This window comes from Bombus impatiens, unplaced genomic scaffold (assembly GCF_000188095.3).
Source record: "Bombus impatiens unplaced genomic scaffold, BIMP_2.2 scf_1294, whole genome shotgun sequence".
Classification (NCBI taxonomy): Eukaryota; Metazoa; Arthropoda; class Insecta; order Hymenoptera; family Apidae; genus Bombus; species Bombus impatiens.
The window spans coordinates 90,075-102,943 of record NT_177713.1 but is presented as its reverse complement, the minus strand read 5'-3'; the positions used below and the strand labels follow the sequence as shown (position 1 = coordinate 102,943).

Genomic DNA, 12,869 nt, shown 5'->3' with positions numbered 1-12,869 from the left:
TATAAATTATACTTATCTATAATAAGTATTAACTTATTATAAATAATTAGCCATGTTACTGTTATAGAAAAATTACTGAAAATTCTCAACGCGAGAATTGATCGTAAATTTTAATAAATATTGAAAAAAAAACCTTCTTGCACATCTCTAACGTGCCATATGATAACGTTTATTGTTCTAAGTAATTCGTATTAGTATTAGTCTTAGTATTGTTCTAAGAATTTTAGCTTGCATTGTCTCTATTTTGCTTATATGGCTCATTGCTGCTGTTCCCCATAATGGTATTCCGTACGTCCAGATTGGTTTTACGATCGTTTTGTATATATTTAATTTATTTTCTTTTCCTGAGATATAGCATAAAATAAAGAAATTTCCTGCCTTATGAGTTTTCTCCGTGGGGTTCTAAAATACCTTAACTGTACAATAGGCCCACTGTTTACGATAGGTCAGCACTCAGGTAGCGTAGACCCTTGGCGGCCGACCTGCCCGAGGGTCGCATTTAAATCGTCCCGGTAATTATCAGGCGGTCACTCCAAATCTCAAACAATGGTACTTATAAACCGTAACTCTGTGATTGTCTTTGGCAATATATTGTTTCGTTAATTATTTACACACACTAATCGCATATCTGGAAATAGCGGAATATCTGAGAAATTATATTTTTATTCTATTCTAATCTCGATGTGTACGTTTTCAAAGCTCTGTTAACGTTGATTTATAACTGTAAATAAATCGCAAATTAAATAAGAATTTCGAATAGAAACCGAGACAAGATAAATCTTTCTCACTTCGTTCTTGAAAAGTAACGTTCTGTTTAGGAATAAAATTAGAGTCTGTTTCCTGGAAAGTTTAGTGTCCAGGAAACTAATCGAGTTGGTCGAATCGAGTTTAGCTGAAAAATGGATACGACGTAAAAGTACAAATAACGAGATTTATTATACGAGCGATATTATTTCTAACACGAGACAATATATTTCTATAAACGTCACGCCTCCTATTCTTCATTCCACGCCATCCTTCGCGGCTGGTTTTCTAAAATATTAGTTTTTCTTCCATATAGTTTCGTAAAAGAAAATCGACCGATGAACGATTGGAAGATTCTAGCTAGCTTGGTACGCACATCATTTTTCTTTTTTCCAAAACATTTGCACAGAAAAATATGTACGAAAAGCGACGATATTCGTCAAGAATACAATATCGACAAGTCATGATATATTTTAGTCATCTAAAAATTATTTGGCTGTCGAAATGTATTTTGCGTTTATTTATATTTCTATACTCCGAAGTGGACATATTAAAATCCAATAATCGGATTAATATAAAATAGATTTTATGAAATGTCGCGTGTCTATCTGAGAACGATGTTGTCGGTCGTCATAAGCTCTGATTAGTTGGCGATAACGCGAAACAGACAACGCCGTTATCGCGACAGAGCCCATCAGTCGTGTAGCAATATCGTGCCACACCCATGAGCAAAATGCACCGTTAGTTAACGGCCGTTACTCCTGATAATCACGTAGCATTTAATAGCGATTGCACGCAGCGACACTATAATCTTTGGATATGAGAATATTGGTAATTTCGACGTCAATTTAATTACAATGATTCCTCGCTTTAATGCATCCCTTCCTTATAGCATCGTATTTCACGAAAGCACTAAAGCAATATTTGCACTGATAAAATTATATCATACAGAAACATTGCATTTCGAGAAACAAAATTTAACAATGACACAATAAACCTTTGTATCTTATCCGTTTCATGGGTAACATTTTCTTCTATTCTATGAAATTATTTACTCGGGCCCGTAGTAAGCCTAAGGAACCATTATGAAATTTAGCATTCCTTACGGTCGAGGCCCTTAATTACTACAAACAATATATTTTAGTTCAAGACGTTCCTTAGGATTATACTCCATTCCGGCGAAACATGTACAATACACATTTACATTTCCCATGTACAATGTTCGAGGGTCATTTCCACCTACGAGTGTCCTAGGGGTCACTGATGGGGCACGGCCAGCACCCATCGCTAGTTCCTTATAAATCTCACCGACACAGAAGATACTTCATTTGCTGTTAACTTTTAGATCTGAACACATGTCACTTGCTACTAAGTCTTCGAGTAGAAAACCTTGATTTGCTAAGAAATCTTCGCTTGGAAATAGAGGATCGGTTGATTCTTGGTGTCGGTTATCGTATCGAAACGAGAAGATACGCGTCTCTTCGCGAAACGATCGAACATTGTGATCCTTCGAGCCGGATACACGTGCACTAAACCTTCAAGACAAGTGTGTATACCAATGACAGTGACAACCACATAGTGCCACGTGACTCCATCATAATAATTAGTGCAGCAAGTCCCAATAACTTGAATCTCGCAGCGACTGTGTAAGCTCGTTAATTGCATCGCGAGGCCTAATTCCCGTCACAATAAATAGCAACTGTGCATCGCAAGTGATCTCACAATGAAGCTCCTCAAGGCCCTCAAACGAAAAAAGCTCATTAAAGATTTAAAACTGAAACGAGAAGCGTTCAAGAAACAGTTAGAAACGTTTCAAGCGATACTTGATATCAATGATGAAAAAGTCTCCATAAACGCCATTCAAAATCTTTTATGCGACCTAGAAGAAGAATATATCGCATTTAAAAGTACCCAAAGCAAATTGGACGATATGGACGGTGGTCAGATACTACAGGAACGCATTGATCTAAAAAATGCATTTAATATATGTAAAGGACGTGCTCAAGATATAATAGAAACGACAAAAATACGAACAAGCGAGTCTCTGTGCTCGAAGAAAGAGGAAATCTCAGCAGAAGAGGTACTGCATCAGAAATCGATCTTCCCTGATATGGCGGAGAGCGTTAGTTGCTGTTCACCAATTATTCACAACGTGAAGAAAAGCGTGCTGAGTGCTGACCAGAACACCGAAGACAACTTCGAGTCGGAAACCAGGACAAAGAGTTTGCAATCGATGATGATCGACATATCCAACATTTCCAAGATGAATTTCCATCAAAATATGTCGATGTTCAATACTGTGTCCTCCAGCACGTTACCTGCACCACCTCAAATCGACAATACCATAGCGAAGGATGATTCTCTGGAAGAGAACATACTAACGATGACATTACAATTCTTAGAAAGAGCATTTTTACCCTATTGCTGTTATTCTCGCATTTGCAATCTGAAGCATGCACATAATTAAGTTGGAGAAATTTTTCTTACTAATATTACTTACTAACTTTCGTGTGATTATATTTTTTTACTTAAAACATATAATATGACAATTGAAGATTCTTTAATTAACAAATGGAAATAGAAATGGGGATGTTCTTGTATGTTACAACGTAGAATATTCGTTGTAAATATGAAATTGTAACTAATAAACTTGTTTGTTCCTATTAATTTATTGTCTACGCAATTTATATACAAATAAGATATTCCTTTATATAATTTAAAATAAGGTATTCATCATAACAAATTTCTAACTATCAAGTTTATCTAACTCTGCTTTATTAAATACGTAATTTATATGCAAATAAATTATCGCTTTGCAAGAAGAAAAATAATATATACATTCTAAGGAAATTATAATTATCAAATTTATCTAACCCTGCTTTATTATGTACATAATTTATATACGAATAAAAATTCGTTTCCAAGAAAAATAAAATATTCTTTCTAAGGAAATTATAATTGTCAAATTTATCTAACCCTGCTTTATTATGTACATAATTTATATACGAATAAAATATTGCTTTAAAAGAAAAATAAAATATTCTTTCTAAGGAAATTATAACTATGAAATTTATCTAACCCTGCTTTATTATCTACATAATTTATATACAAGTAAAATATTGCTTTACAAGAAAAATAAAATATTCTTTCTAAGGAAATTATAACTATGAAATTTATCTAACCCTGCTTTATTATCTACATAATTTATATACAAGTAAAATATTGCTTTACAAGAAAAATAAAATATTCTTTCTAAGGAAATTATAACTATGAAATTTATCTAACCCTGCTTTATTATCTACATAATTTATATACAAGTAAAATATTGCTTTACAAGAAAAATAAAATATTCTTTCTAAGGAAATTATAACTATGAAATTTATCTAACCCTGCTTTATTATCTACATAATTTATATACAAGTAAAATATTGCTTTACAAGAAAAATAAAATATTCTTTCTAAGGAAATTATAACTATGAAATTTATCTAACCCTGCTTTATTATCTACATAATTTATATACAAGTAAAATATTGCTTTACAAGAAAAATAAAATATTCTTTCTAAGGAAATTATAACTATGAAATTTATCTAACCCTGCTTTATTATCTACATAATTTATATACAAGTAAAATATTGCTTTACAAGAAAAATAAAATATTCTTTCTAAGGAAATTATAACTATGAAATTTATCTAATCCTGCTTTATTATACATATAATTTACACTTTCACAGAAGGATGTGCTTAAATTAGAAGTCGTAGGGAAACGTATTAGGGAAGGAGAAGAAATCCAGCGTCTCGGTTTATCCGTTTCCTGCTGAATGCTTCAATTATTTCGCGACGTCAAATAAGGAGCGTAGCTTGCTGGAAAATCAAATTACAAGATCGTTTCACGAATGCGTCATACGTTCGAAGTTGAACATGGTCGTGGTGATAGTGTTCTCTTTATTCTCGATATTAGACAAGATCCAATTTACCGTGAGTTCGGAAGGTGTGTCAACTATCAATATAGAACAATATTGACCCAATTGTACCGTGGAAGGCAGTCTGTGTGCTAACGTACTATAAACCCGATAGATCCTGTTGTTCGTGGCCGGAAACGTAACTCGGAAACTCGGGATTAATAACGGCGGAACGTGTCGCAGCGAGATAACTATCTAAGACATTCTACTTTCCGTAACCAAAGCACACAATGATCTGGATCGAAGATTCGGAAACATTTTGCCAAAGATCAACTTTCTCGAATTGCCATTCTGAAATTGAATTTGTATTGTTATTATTTTCCTAATGTTTAATTAACACTGTAATCACTAGGCTGGTTAGAACGAACAGTTCGTAATTTTTTGTAGAAATTTTGTAAATTGGCGGCGGTACATTTTGAGAGCATCGAATTACATGAATTATTATACATTTATTAATTATTTTGAATATCATTCAGTTTGAAATGTAGAGCTTATCTTATACCTATTGCTTTCTTATTGTATTCTATATATTTTGATAACATATTTATAGAATTTATTTATTCAGGAATATTAGAAATTAGGATTTCTGTTCTATATAATAAGTTAAAAAAAACAGTTAGAAAAACGGCAGAAAAAAAGTTTATTTAAATAATTGTTATAGTATCTTAGAGTTTATTTTTTTTTAAAGAACAATTTTTTTTAAACCCGCCAAATTTTTTAATTTCACATTTCTCTCTGCCGTTGTTTAGTTCACCCAGAAGAAAAATATATAATAATTTAATCCTTTTTTGGTTTTTCGTTTCCGCGAAGAATTACGAGGTGGATCTTTCCCGCCGATTGAAGACAACAGCGACCAGACGCCCATGAAATTGGCTTAGAAATCTGTTATAATTTTTTTTTACTTAAAAAAAAATCTTTTTGTATTGCTCTTTTTGCTCGACAGCACAAATACCGCTACTCGACATAAACAACTAACGGACGACGGTAGTGCAGTGGTTAGCGCATTAGGTTACGAACGTTCGGAACGCGGGATCGAATCCCGGCGACCAAAGTCCGATTTTTATTCCACGATTCTAAATAGGAAGAAAATATAGCAGTACCCCTAGCAGCGACATCGACAACCACCAAACCACAATCATCACGGACTGTGACTCATCCTCTACATAACCATACCTCAAAATTCAATAACTTCATTTCTTTCTTCCCCTTCTAAAAAAAATCACCAAAAAACGCTGTTTTAGAACATTCCAATTCAGGACACTCCCCCTTAACATTTATAGATATATTATGCAAATTGATATTGCGAACTATCGTATACCAATGTATTAGTTGCAGTCCACGGATAATATGAATTTTTGAGAAATTTTTCGTATCTGTATAAAATCATCGAGTAACAGTAAACTTTCAACAGTAAAATCAATGGATCAATCAAAGAACCCTGAAGTACTTTCAGGAGCACACGCGAACATGATCTTCCTTTTAGAGCTTCCTTTAAAACGTAATGTACGACCAAAGAGTGTCCGGGGCAGATTTTAGACAGAACTCGACCGAACGCTCTATAATGAACTACATTTTCTGCCATTACAAAAGTCAAGAATAGCAACGCACCCAAACCGGCAGGCAGCGGAAACGGTCGACACATCAAGCATAAAAAGAAGATTAAAAAGCAAACACCCAACAGATCTCACAAAGGGCATAACCTAACAAACACGATGATGGTACCCCGCTGGGGGTAGCCATCATCCACATGTTATAATACTATATCACTAAGCTATAATATTTTACCAAATGTCCTACTGGACAAATTGTAAAATTCAAATAAATAAATAAAAAAAAAAAGTCTTACTTAAACGCATGGCCTTTGATATTTCATCGATGGCAAAATTTAGTTTTAAGGGAATAAATTATCATTACAGGTCACGCTCTCCATTTCCATTCTCATCAGCCTTCACGTGTTTTTCCTGCTGGTCGTCGAGATCATTCCACCTACGTCGCTGGTCGTGCCGCTGCTTGGAAAGTACCTGATATTCGCCATGATACTCGTCTCGATAAGGTAAGTGCTCGAAACATATTCCGAATAATTCAAATAGTCGTCTGTTAGCACAGACTTCTCCGGTATATCGTACTGTACAAAGGTTCCAATATGATCTTCGAGCGGCGCAAGTTTCGCATTTGCCCGGAAACACGTTCACCGAGTTCGCCGCGTATTTGCGGTTGCATCCAAGCAGAAACGTCAAGTGGTTTGCAGACAAGCTGCAAACTTTACCTTCGTACAAAAAATATTTATTCGTTCCCAGAGATAAATACGCTGGGAATCGAAGTTTTTCTCGCTTCCACGAACCTGTAAATCAAATCTAGTTTATTGTAGCGATTCAATTTTTCCAATTGAATTTCACGCACGCGTAAATCTCGCTGCGTTCGATCGCCGCGTTTCGCTTTGCCTTTTCTCATATTATTTGCGAAAGTTAGGTTGCGGCTGACAGACATAACGTAATTTCGTTTCATTTGTTAACGGCCTATAGCCCAATTATACGCGTACCTGTCTGAATATTAACACTAGAACTACCGATAGTTAACCCGATACCGATATTTCTACCAAAGCCAGTGAAAATGACTGGTCTTTAAAAAATACGTAATAATAGAATATTTTTATATTTATTAATTTATTACTTTCTCACAGAAGAAATTCCACGTTATGTAATAGATTTTTGGTGTTATTCATCCATCTGGGATTCTTAAACGAGGGTTGACACATTTATGAAATTATAGAACCAGTCATTTTGACTGCTGTGGTATTTCTAGTGTTAGCATCTAGAATTTTCCTGATAACTGATATCATCATATGAAATGACACGCAGTACAAATTTTCAAAACGTGTGGCAAGTTGTACAAAACGAGGAAACTGGTTAATTGGGGTTCGACGAACTAATTGCAGTACCCTTTACACTTTGACAAGTACCAGTCGCTTTGATTGGTATTGGTATAAGTAGCCTTGATACAAAATTATTTTCAGTTTGAATACATAAGAAACAAAATAAAATTCATTATATTATTCTTTTAGTTATCGTTGCGAAAGTCATTACATCTGAAAAAAATATAACATAAAGTGGGAATTTTAAAATAAAATTGTAAAACCAGTCAATTTGACCGGTGTGGTAATTTTAGTATTAAGCATCCATTGATGAAACCTCTGACTTCTGAATTTGAATTGCGTTGTCCAAGATATTGTTTCACATGCTCTGCCTCTATTCTTGTATCGTACGATTTGTCGTTATCGGTGGATCTGAAGTTCTGTTAGCAGATTTTTCCGCAGAATCGAGAGCGGATTTGGAAAGCGAAACACACCTGGAACAGGGAAATTAGTGCGATTACAATTACTGTGATTTTCCTAAGGCACTTGAGAACACTTCAACTTACCTAAGATGCGATATACTTGATCTTCTTGTGTTTAGTGGTACTCGGGTGGTTTTGATCCATTTTGGTCAGCCTGAAGACTCGCAGATGCCTGTGGCGGCATATTGTGTTCAGTCCGTGAGACCGAGCAACACTATGCAAAATTTCATTGTATTGTCGAGTGTTGAAGAAAAAGATCGTTTGAGAACAGGTTTCTTAAAATTCTTTCTACAGTTTCCTCGTTGTACTGTATTTTTATTTCGTACAATGGTTCAGCTTTGATCGATTATATATGAAACTAAGAAATGTTGAATGAACTTGAAAACTACATTTAAAATACATTATTTAAAGTGAGACAAGGTGTAGTGTTAATGTGTCATTTATGTTACTTCTGAATTTTTTAATCCTTTCCAATCGACGATTACTCGAATACAAATAAATATCCATTAACTTTGAAATATTTGGTATTTGTTTTACAAGCAAATGATATGATAAAGTGAGGATGTTATAAATAAATCGCAGAAAGTTTTGTTTTTTATGCTATACATATCTTTCCATCTTCAGGTGTATTAGCTTAGCCAATCGTAACATGGTTTCCATTGAACAAAATCGTGCAACTAAGATAAAGAAGCAGACTACTATATACTTTAATACGTTAATAAATGTCGAAACGAAAAGGAGCATTCGAAAGGAAAACTGAAAACTGTATGTTTTACTGCGGGACATAATTACAAACCACGTCTCGACGTTTCAGGAAATTATCTTTAATTGACTCAACTATAAACACTCGCACGAAACTTTCAGACAATATCTTGCCTGTAATCTAAATTAGACTTTAAGCTTGGATAGCTTGTAAAAGTGACGTATGCTGATGAGAATTCTTAAATTGAAAGCAATTAACTTTTCACTTTAATTTATCATATATTTATACAAGGACAAGGAAAGGAAGAGCGATATAGTTGCTTGACAATTTTTTGAATACAAAATAACAGAATAATTTAAAATGTTGAAACGAAATAATTCAAATCGATGATGCAAACTTTATATCATAGGATGGAAATTCAAAACTTAAACGATCTTATGAAAAAGATACGACTGTGAGCAATGTTATTTTGTCCTAAATCTTATGAAAAAGATCTTTAGGACAAAATAACATTGCTCATAGTTGTACACGTATAAACAATGTTACACGAGTCCCTTCAAGTAGCGTAACTTTGTCCTGACTGTCTTCCTAAAGCCATAAATAAAAGATAAAAGATACTTAGGTGTTTCTATTTACATAGATATCACACAACATATAGGCATATACGCGATAAAATTAATATGTATGTATTATGTATACAGAGTGGTTGGTAACTGGTGGTACAAGCGGAAAGGGGGTGATTCTACCGGAAGGGGGGTGATTCTACGCGAAAAAAGAAGTCGAAAATATAGAACAAACATTTTTTTTTAATTTTTCCATCGAGACAACGATCTACAGTGAGGTCCGTTATAACGAAACGTGACAAAGTGCACGCGTACCGAGCGAAAATTCAAAGACGATTTTCTCAAAAATAAAGCCTCAAACGAAAAATTGTTATTCTACATTTTCGACTTCTTTTTTCGCGTAGAATCAGCCCCTTTCCGCTTGTACCACCAGTTACCAACCACCCTGTATAACACAATATGTAGAAATTAAAAGAACAACTAATCGAATAATACCGAATAGCTTGAGTAAAAAATAACGACAAAATAATAATAATTAAATATTGCAAAAATTAAGCAGTGAAAGAATATTCTCTCTAAAAGTAAGAGAAAAATTAAATCAGATAAAAATGATTTATTTACTACTAAAATTACCTGATGTTTTTATTCAATTTGAAGGAGGATGTATGCAATGTCATTGCCGGTTTAAAGAGATTTTCCAATATTTGATATCGAATATCTTAGAGAATGTTGCAGCCTATGAAATGTCTCGCTGTCAACATATTTCACCCTATTTCCCACTTTTCTTGGTAACCGTCGTTCATCTTCGTGTATAGAAGCAAACATCTCTACATATTCCATGTATACACGAAACGTCTTGAATTACCGAGAGGGAGAAACAAGTAATGTATATTCTTGACTTGCTATTCGATTCCAAATTGAATTTGCCGGAAGCATACGTACGAAGATTCGAGTGCATAACATCTACCAGTTTACTATATTTACAGATTTTTACTTCTAAGTTGTTGCCAATTTCTCCGAAACATTGGATTTAAGATATTTGTTTCTCAGCTGTGGAAATTCTTGGATTAGTATTTCAATGTTCGGACAAAATTTTAATCAGCTTGACTTAAAGTCAAAGGAAATTATTAATAATTTTGTAATCTAGAAAGTTACGAAATTAATTTTTCTCAGTCTGTCTGAAAACAAATCGATTCTTTTATAATCTTCATTTGTTTTATCGACGAATTTATTTGTATTATTCCTTATCATTTCGACTTGAAGCTTTGAAAATATTATTTTCCAATACAATTTGCATGCTTTGTTACGAACACAAATTACGAATTACAGATACGTTATTTCCATAAATTCTTAAGTTTTAAATTACAGATTTTCAAAAATTAATAAAGTTACAAATCACCGGTACAGGTTTTGAAACAATTTCATTATTATATAATATATAATATATTATTATATAATAATACAATTTCATATCCAATTGCAAAACATTCTACATATAATAACTGAAAAAAGGAACCCAGTTTTTTCTATTTAATCTAATTCTTGTTTCGTTTATATAAACTTCAATTAATCCTGTTACATTAAAAGGATAATGTTTATTATATTATATTTATATATCAGGAATTATATTATGTTATATATAAGGATAATATTTATAATGTTTAATATATATGTTATATATTATATTATAATATTATTATATTAAATTATTATATTAATATAATAAAATTAATAAATTATTATTATATTAATATTGTAATATAATATTATAATGTATATTATATATTATAATAAATATTACAATGATATTATAATATTATTAATATATATATTATTCAAATCTACGTTTTAAATAACAAGATTCAAGAGAAAGTAACAAATCGAATAGTTTTTTATACGATGCATTCAGACATTCGAGCAAACTAAAATACACAGAACATGAAAATAATCTGGTAGGTTTATGATACGGATGAGTAAAATCCACTGTCTTTCGAAAGTATTTGCGGAGGACACATTATCTTCGTAATTGGAGCCTCGAAAGCCATGAATTACCATACATTTGGCAGTGCTTCCAATGCTGCAGTTTCTTTAGTTACAGAGATATCACGAACCTGAAATGTTCGGGTAACATCCCGTGGGCGAAGGTCAAGATCGACGTATTTGAGATATTGCACGAGATATATGCCAAGTTAGGAAAATTGGGTTTATTGTAGAATTGAGCATGGGCAGCTGGTATCGTGGTTCCAATGATTGCACGAATTCTATATATAATCGAATATCGTGAGTAATGTTGTATTCAAGGTCGCCTCTTACATTTTTTTATTTTTCTGTAAGTGCATTGCAAGTTGATGTTGGCAAAGTAACGGCACGACTAGCGAACCCTTTGCTTTGAAACTTTTACGTTTAGATCTTACAACCCCTGACCACTATGAAGTACATGGGGATGACATCTGTCACAGAAGGGGTTACAGAAGAGGTCACAGAAGGGGTCACGAAAGGTCAAGAAGTCTTCACGTACCTACGTAGACCTGTCTTAACGTTTACGACAAGCCCAAGATCCGTGGGATTAGATCAAACTAAGAGCGAAAAAACAGACTAGTCGACGTGGATTGACATCAGCATCGTTGTACAAACATTCAGAAGCATAGAAAAACATAGTACAAAAGTACAGAAAATAATGAACATGTATAGACAATGTTTCATTATATTGTTATACAGGGTGTTTCATTTTTACCCTGCCAAACAGTGTCAGCATATTTTATGATTGAGAAAGAAAAGAAGAAAATGTTGTTACTAAACATAGGGTCGTAAAAGCTTTGTTACAGAGTTTTGACAAAGATACCCAGATTATAGGTGACTGGTTCCTTGTTTGTGTTTACTATTAGCGGTCATTGGAACTGGTCATGTCATTGTGCGTTCTAATGCTACGTACGTATATAGCTGGTATTAACACTAATTTATAATCATGGTATTTTTGTTATAACCTGGTAATAAAACATTTACGGCTCCATGTTTATGGAATATCTTTCTCTTATTTTTAATTATTCGTAGAATATGCTGACACTCTTTAGTGGGATCGAAACGAAACACCCTGTATTTATAACGTATAATGATATTCATCGGGAATACGTGTGCTATAAATTTCGTTTCGTATGAACATTTTTGTTGAGGTTGACTGACAGAGGAACAGGTATAAGTTATAAGTATAAGGTATAGGTCTAAGTATAAGTAAAGGTTTAGTGTATGTTAATCCAGATCCTCACTCTTTCAGTGTTACAATACAATGGAAGAAGGATAGGGAGTATGTTTACATGTTTATAGCAAAAAACATTACCAAAAAGTTAACCTTGGTGTGTAGTTATAACTGAGAGCTACAAGAAACAGCAATAGAAATCTCTTTCACTCTTTTAATGTTACAATACAATAGGAATATATTTATAACAAAGAACATTATCAAAAAGTTAACCTTGGTGTGTAGCTGTAGCTGAAGGCTACAAGAAACAGCAATAGAAATCTCTTTGACTCTTTTAATGTTACAATACAATAGGAATATATTTATAGCAAA

General features: G+C 33.1%; 1 protein-coding gene across 2 annotated transcripts in view; it reads left to right on the top strand.

The window, feature by feature from the left end:
- Positions 1-12,869, top strand: part of LOC100747382 (acetylcholine receptor subunit alpha-like) — a 109,124-nt gene that overhangs the window by 20,966 nt on the left and 75,289 nt on the right. For both annotated transcript variants that reach the window (XM_012392174.3, XM_003493789.4), the window contains exon 3: positions 6,622-6,758. In XM_012392174.3, coding sequence (XP_012247597.1) covers positions 6,622-6,758 — 137 coding nt within the window. The remainder of the gene's footprint in view (positions 1-6,621; positions 6,759-12,869) is intronic.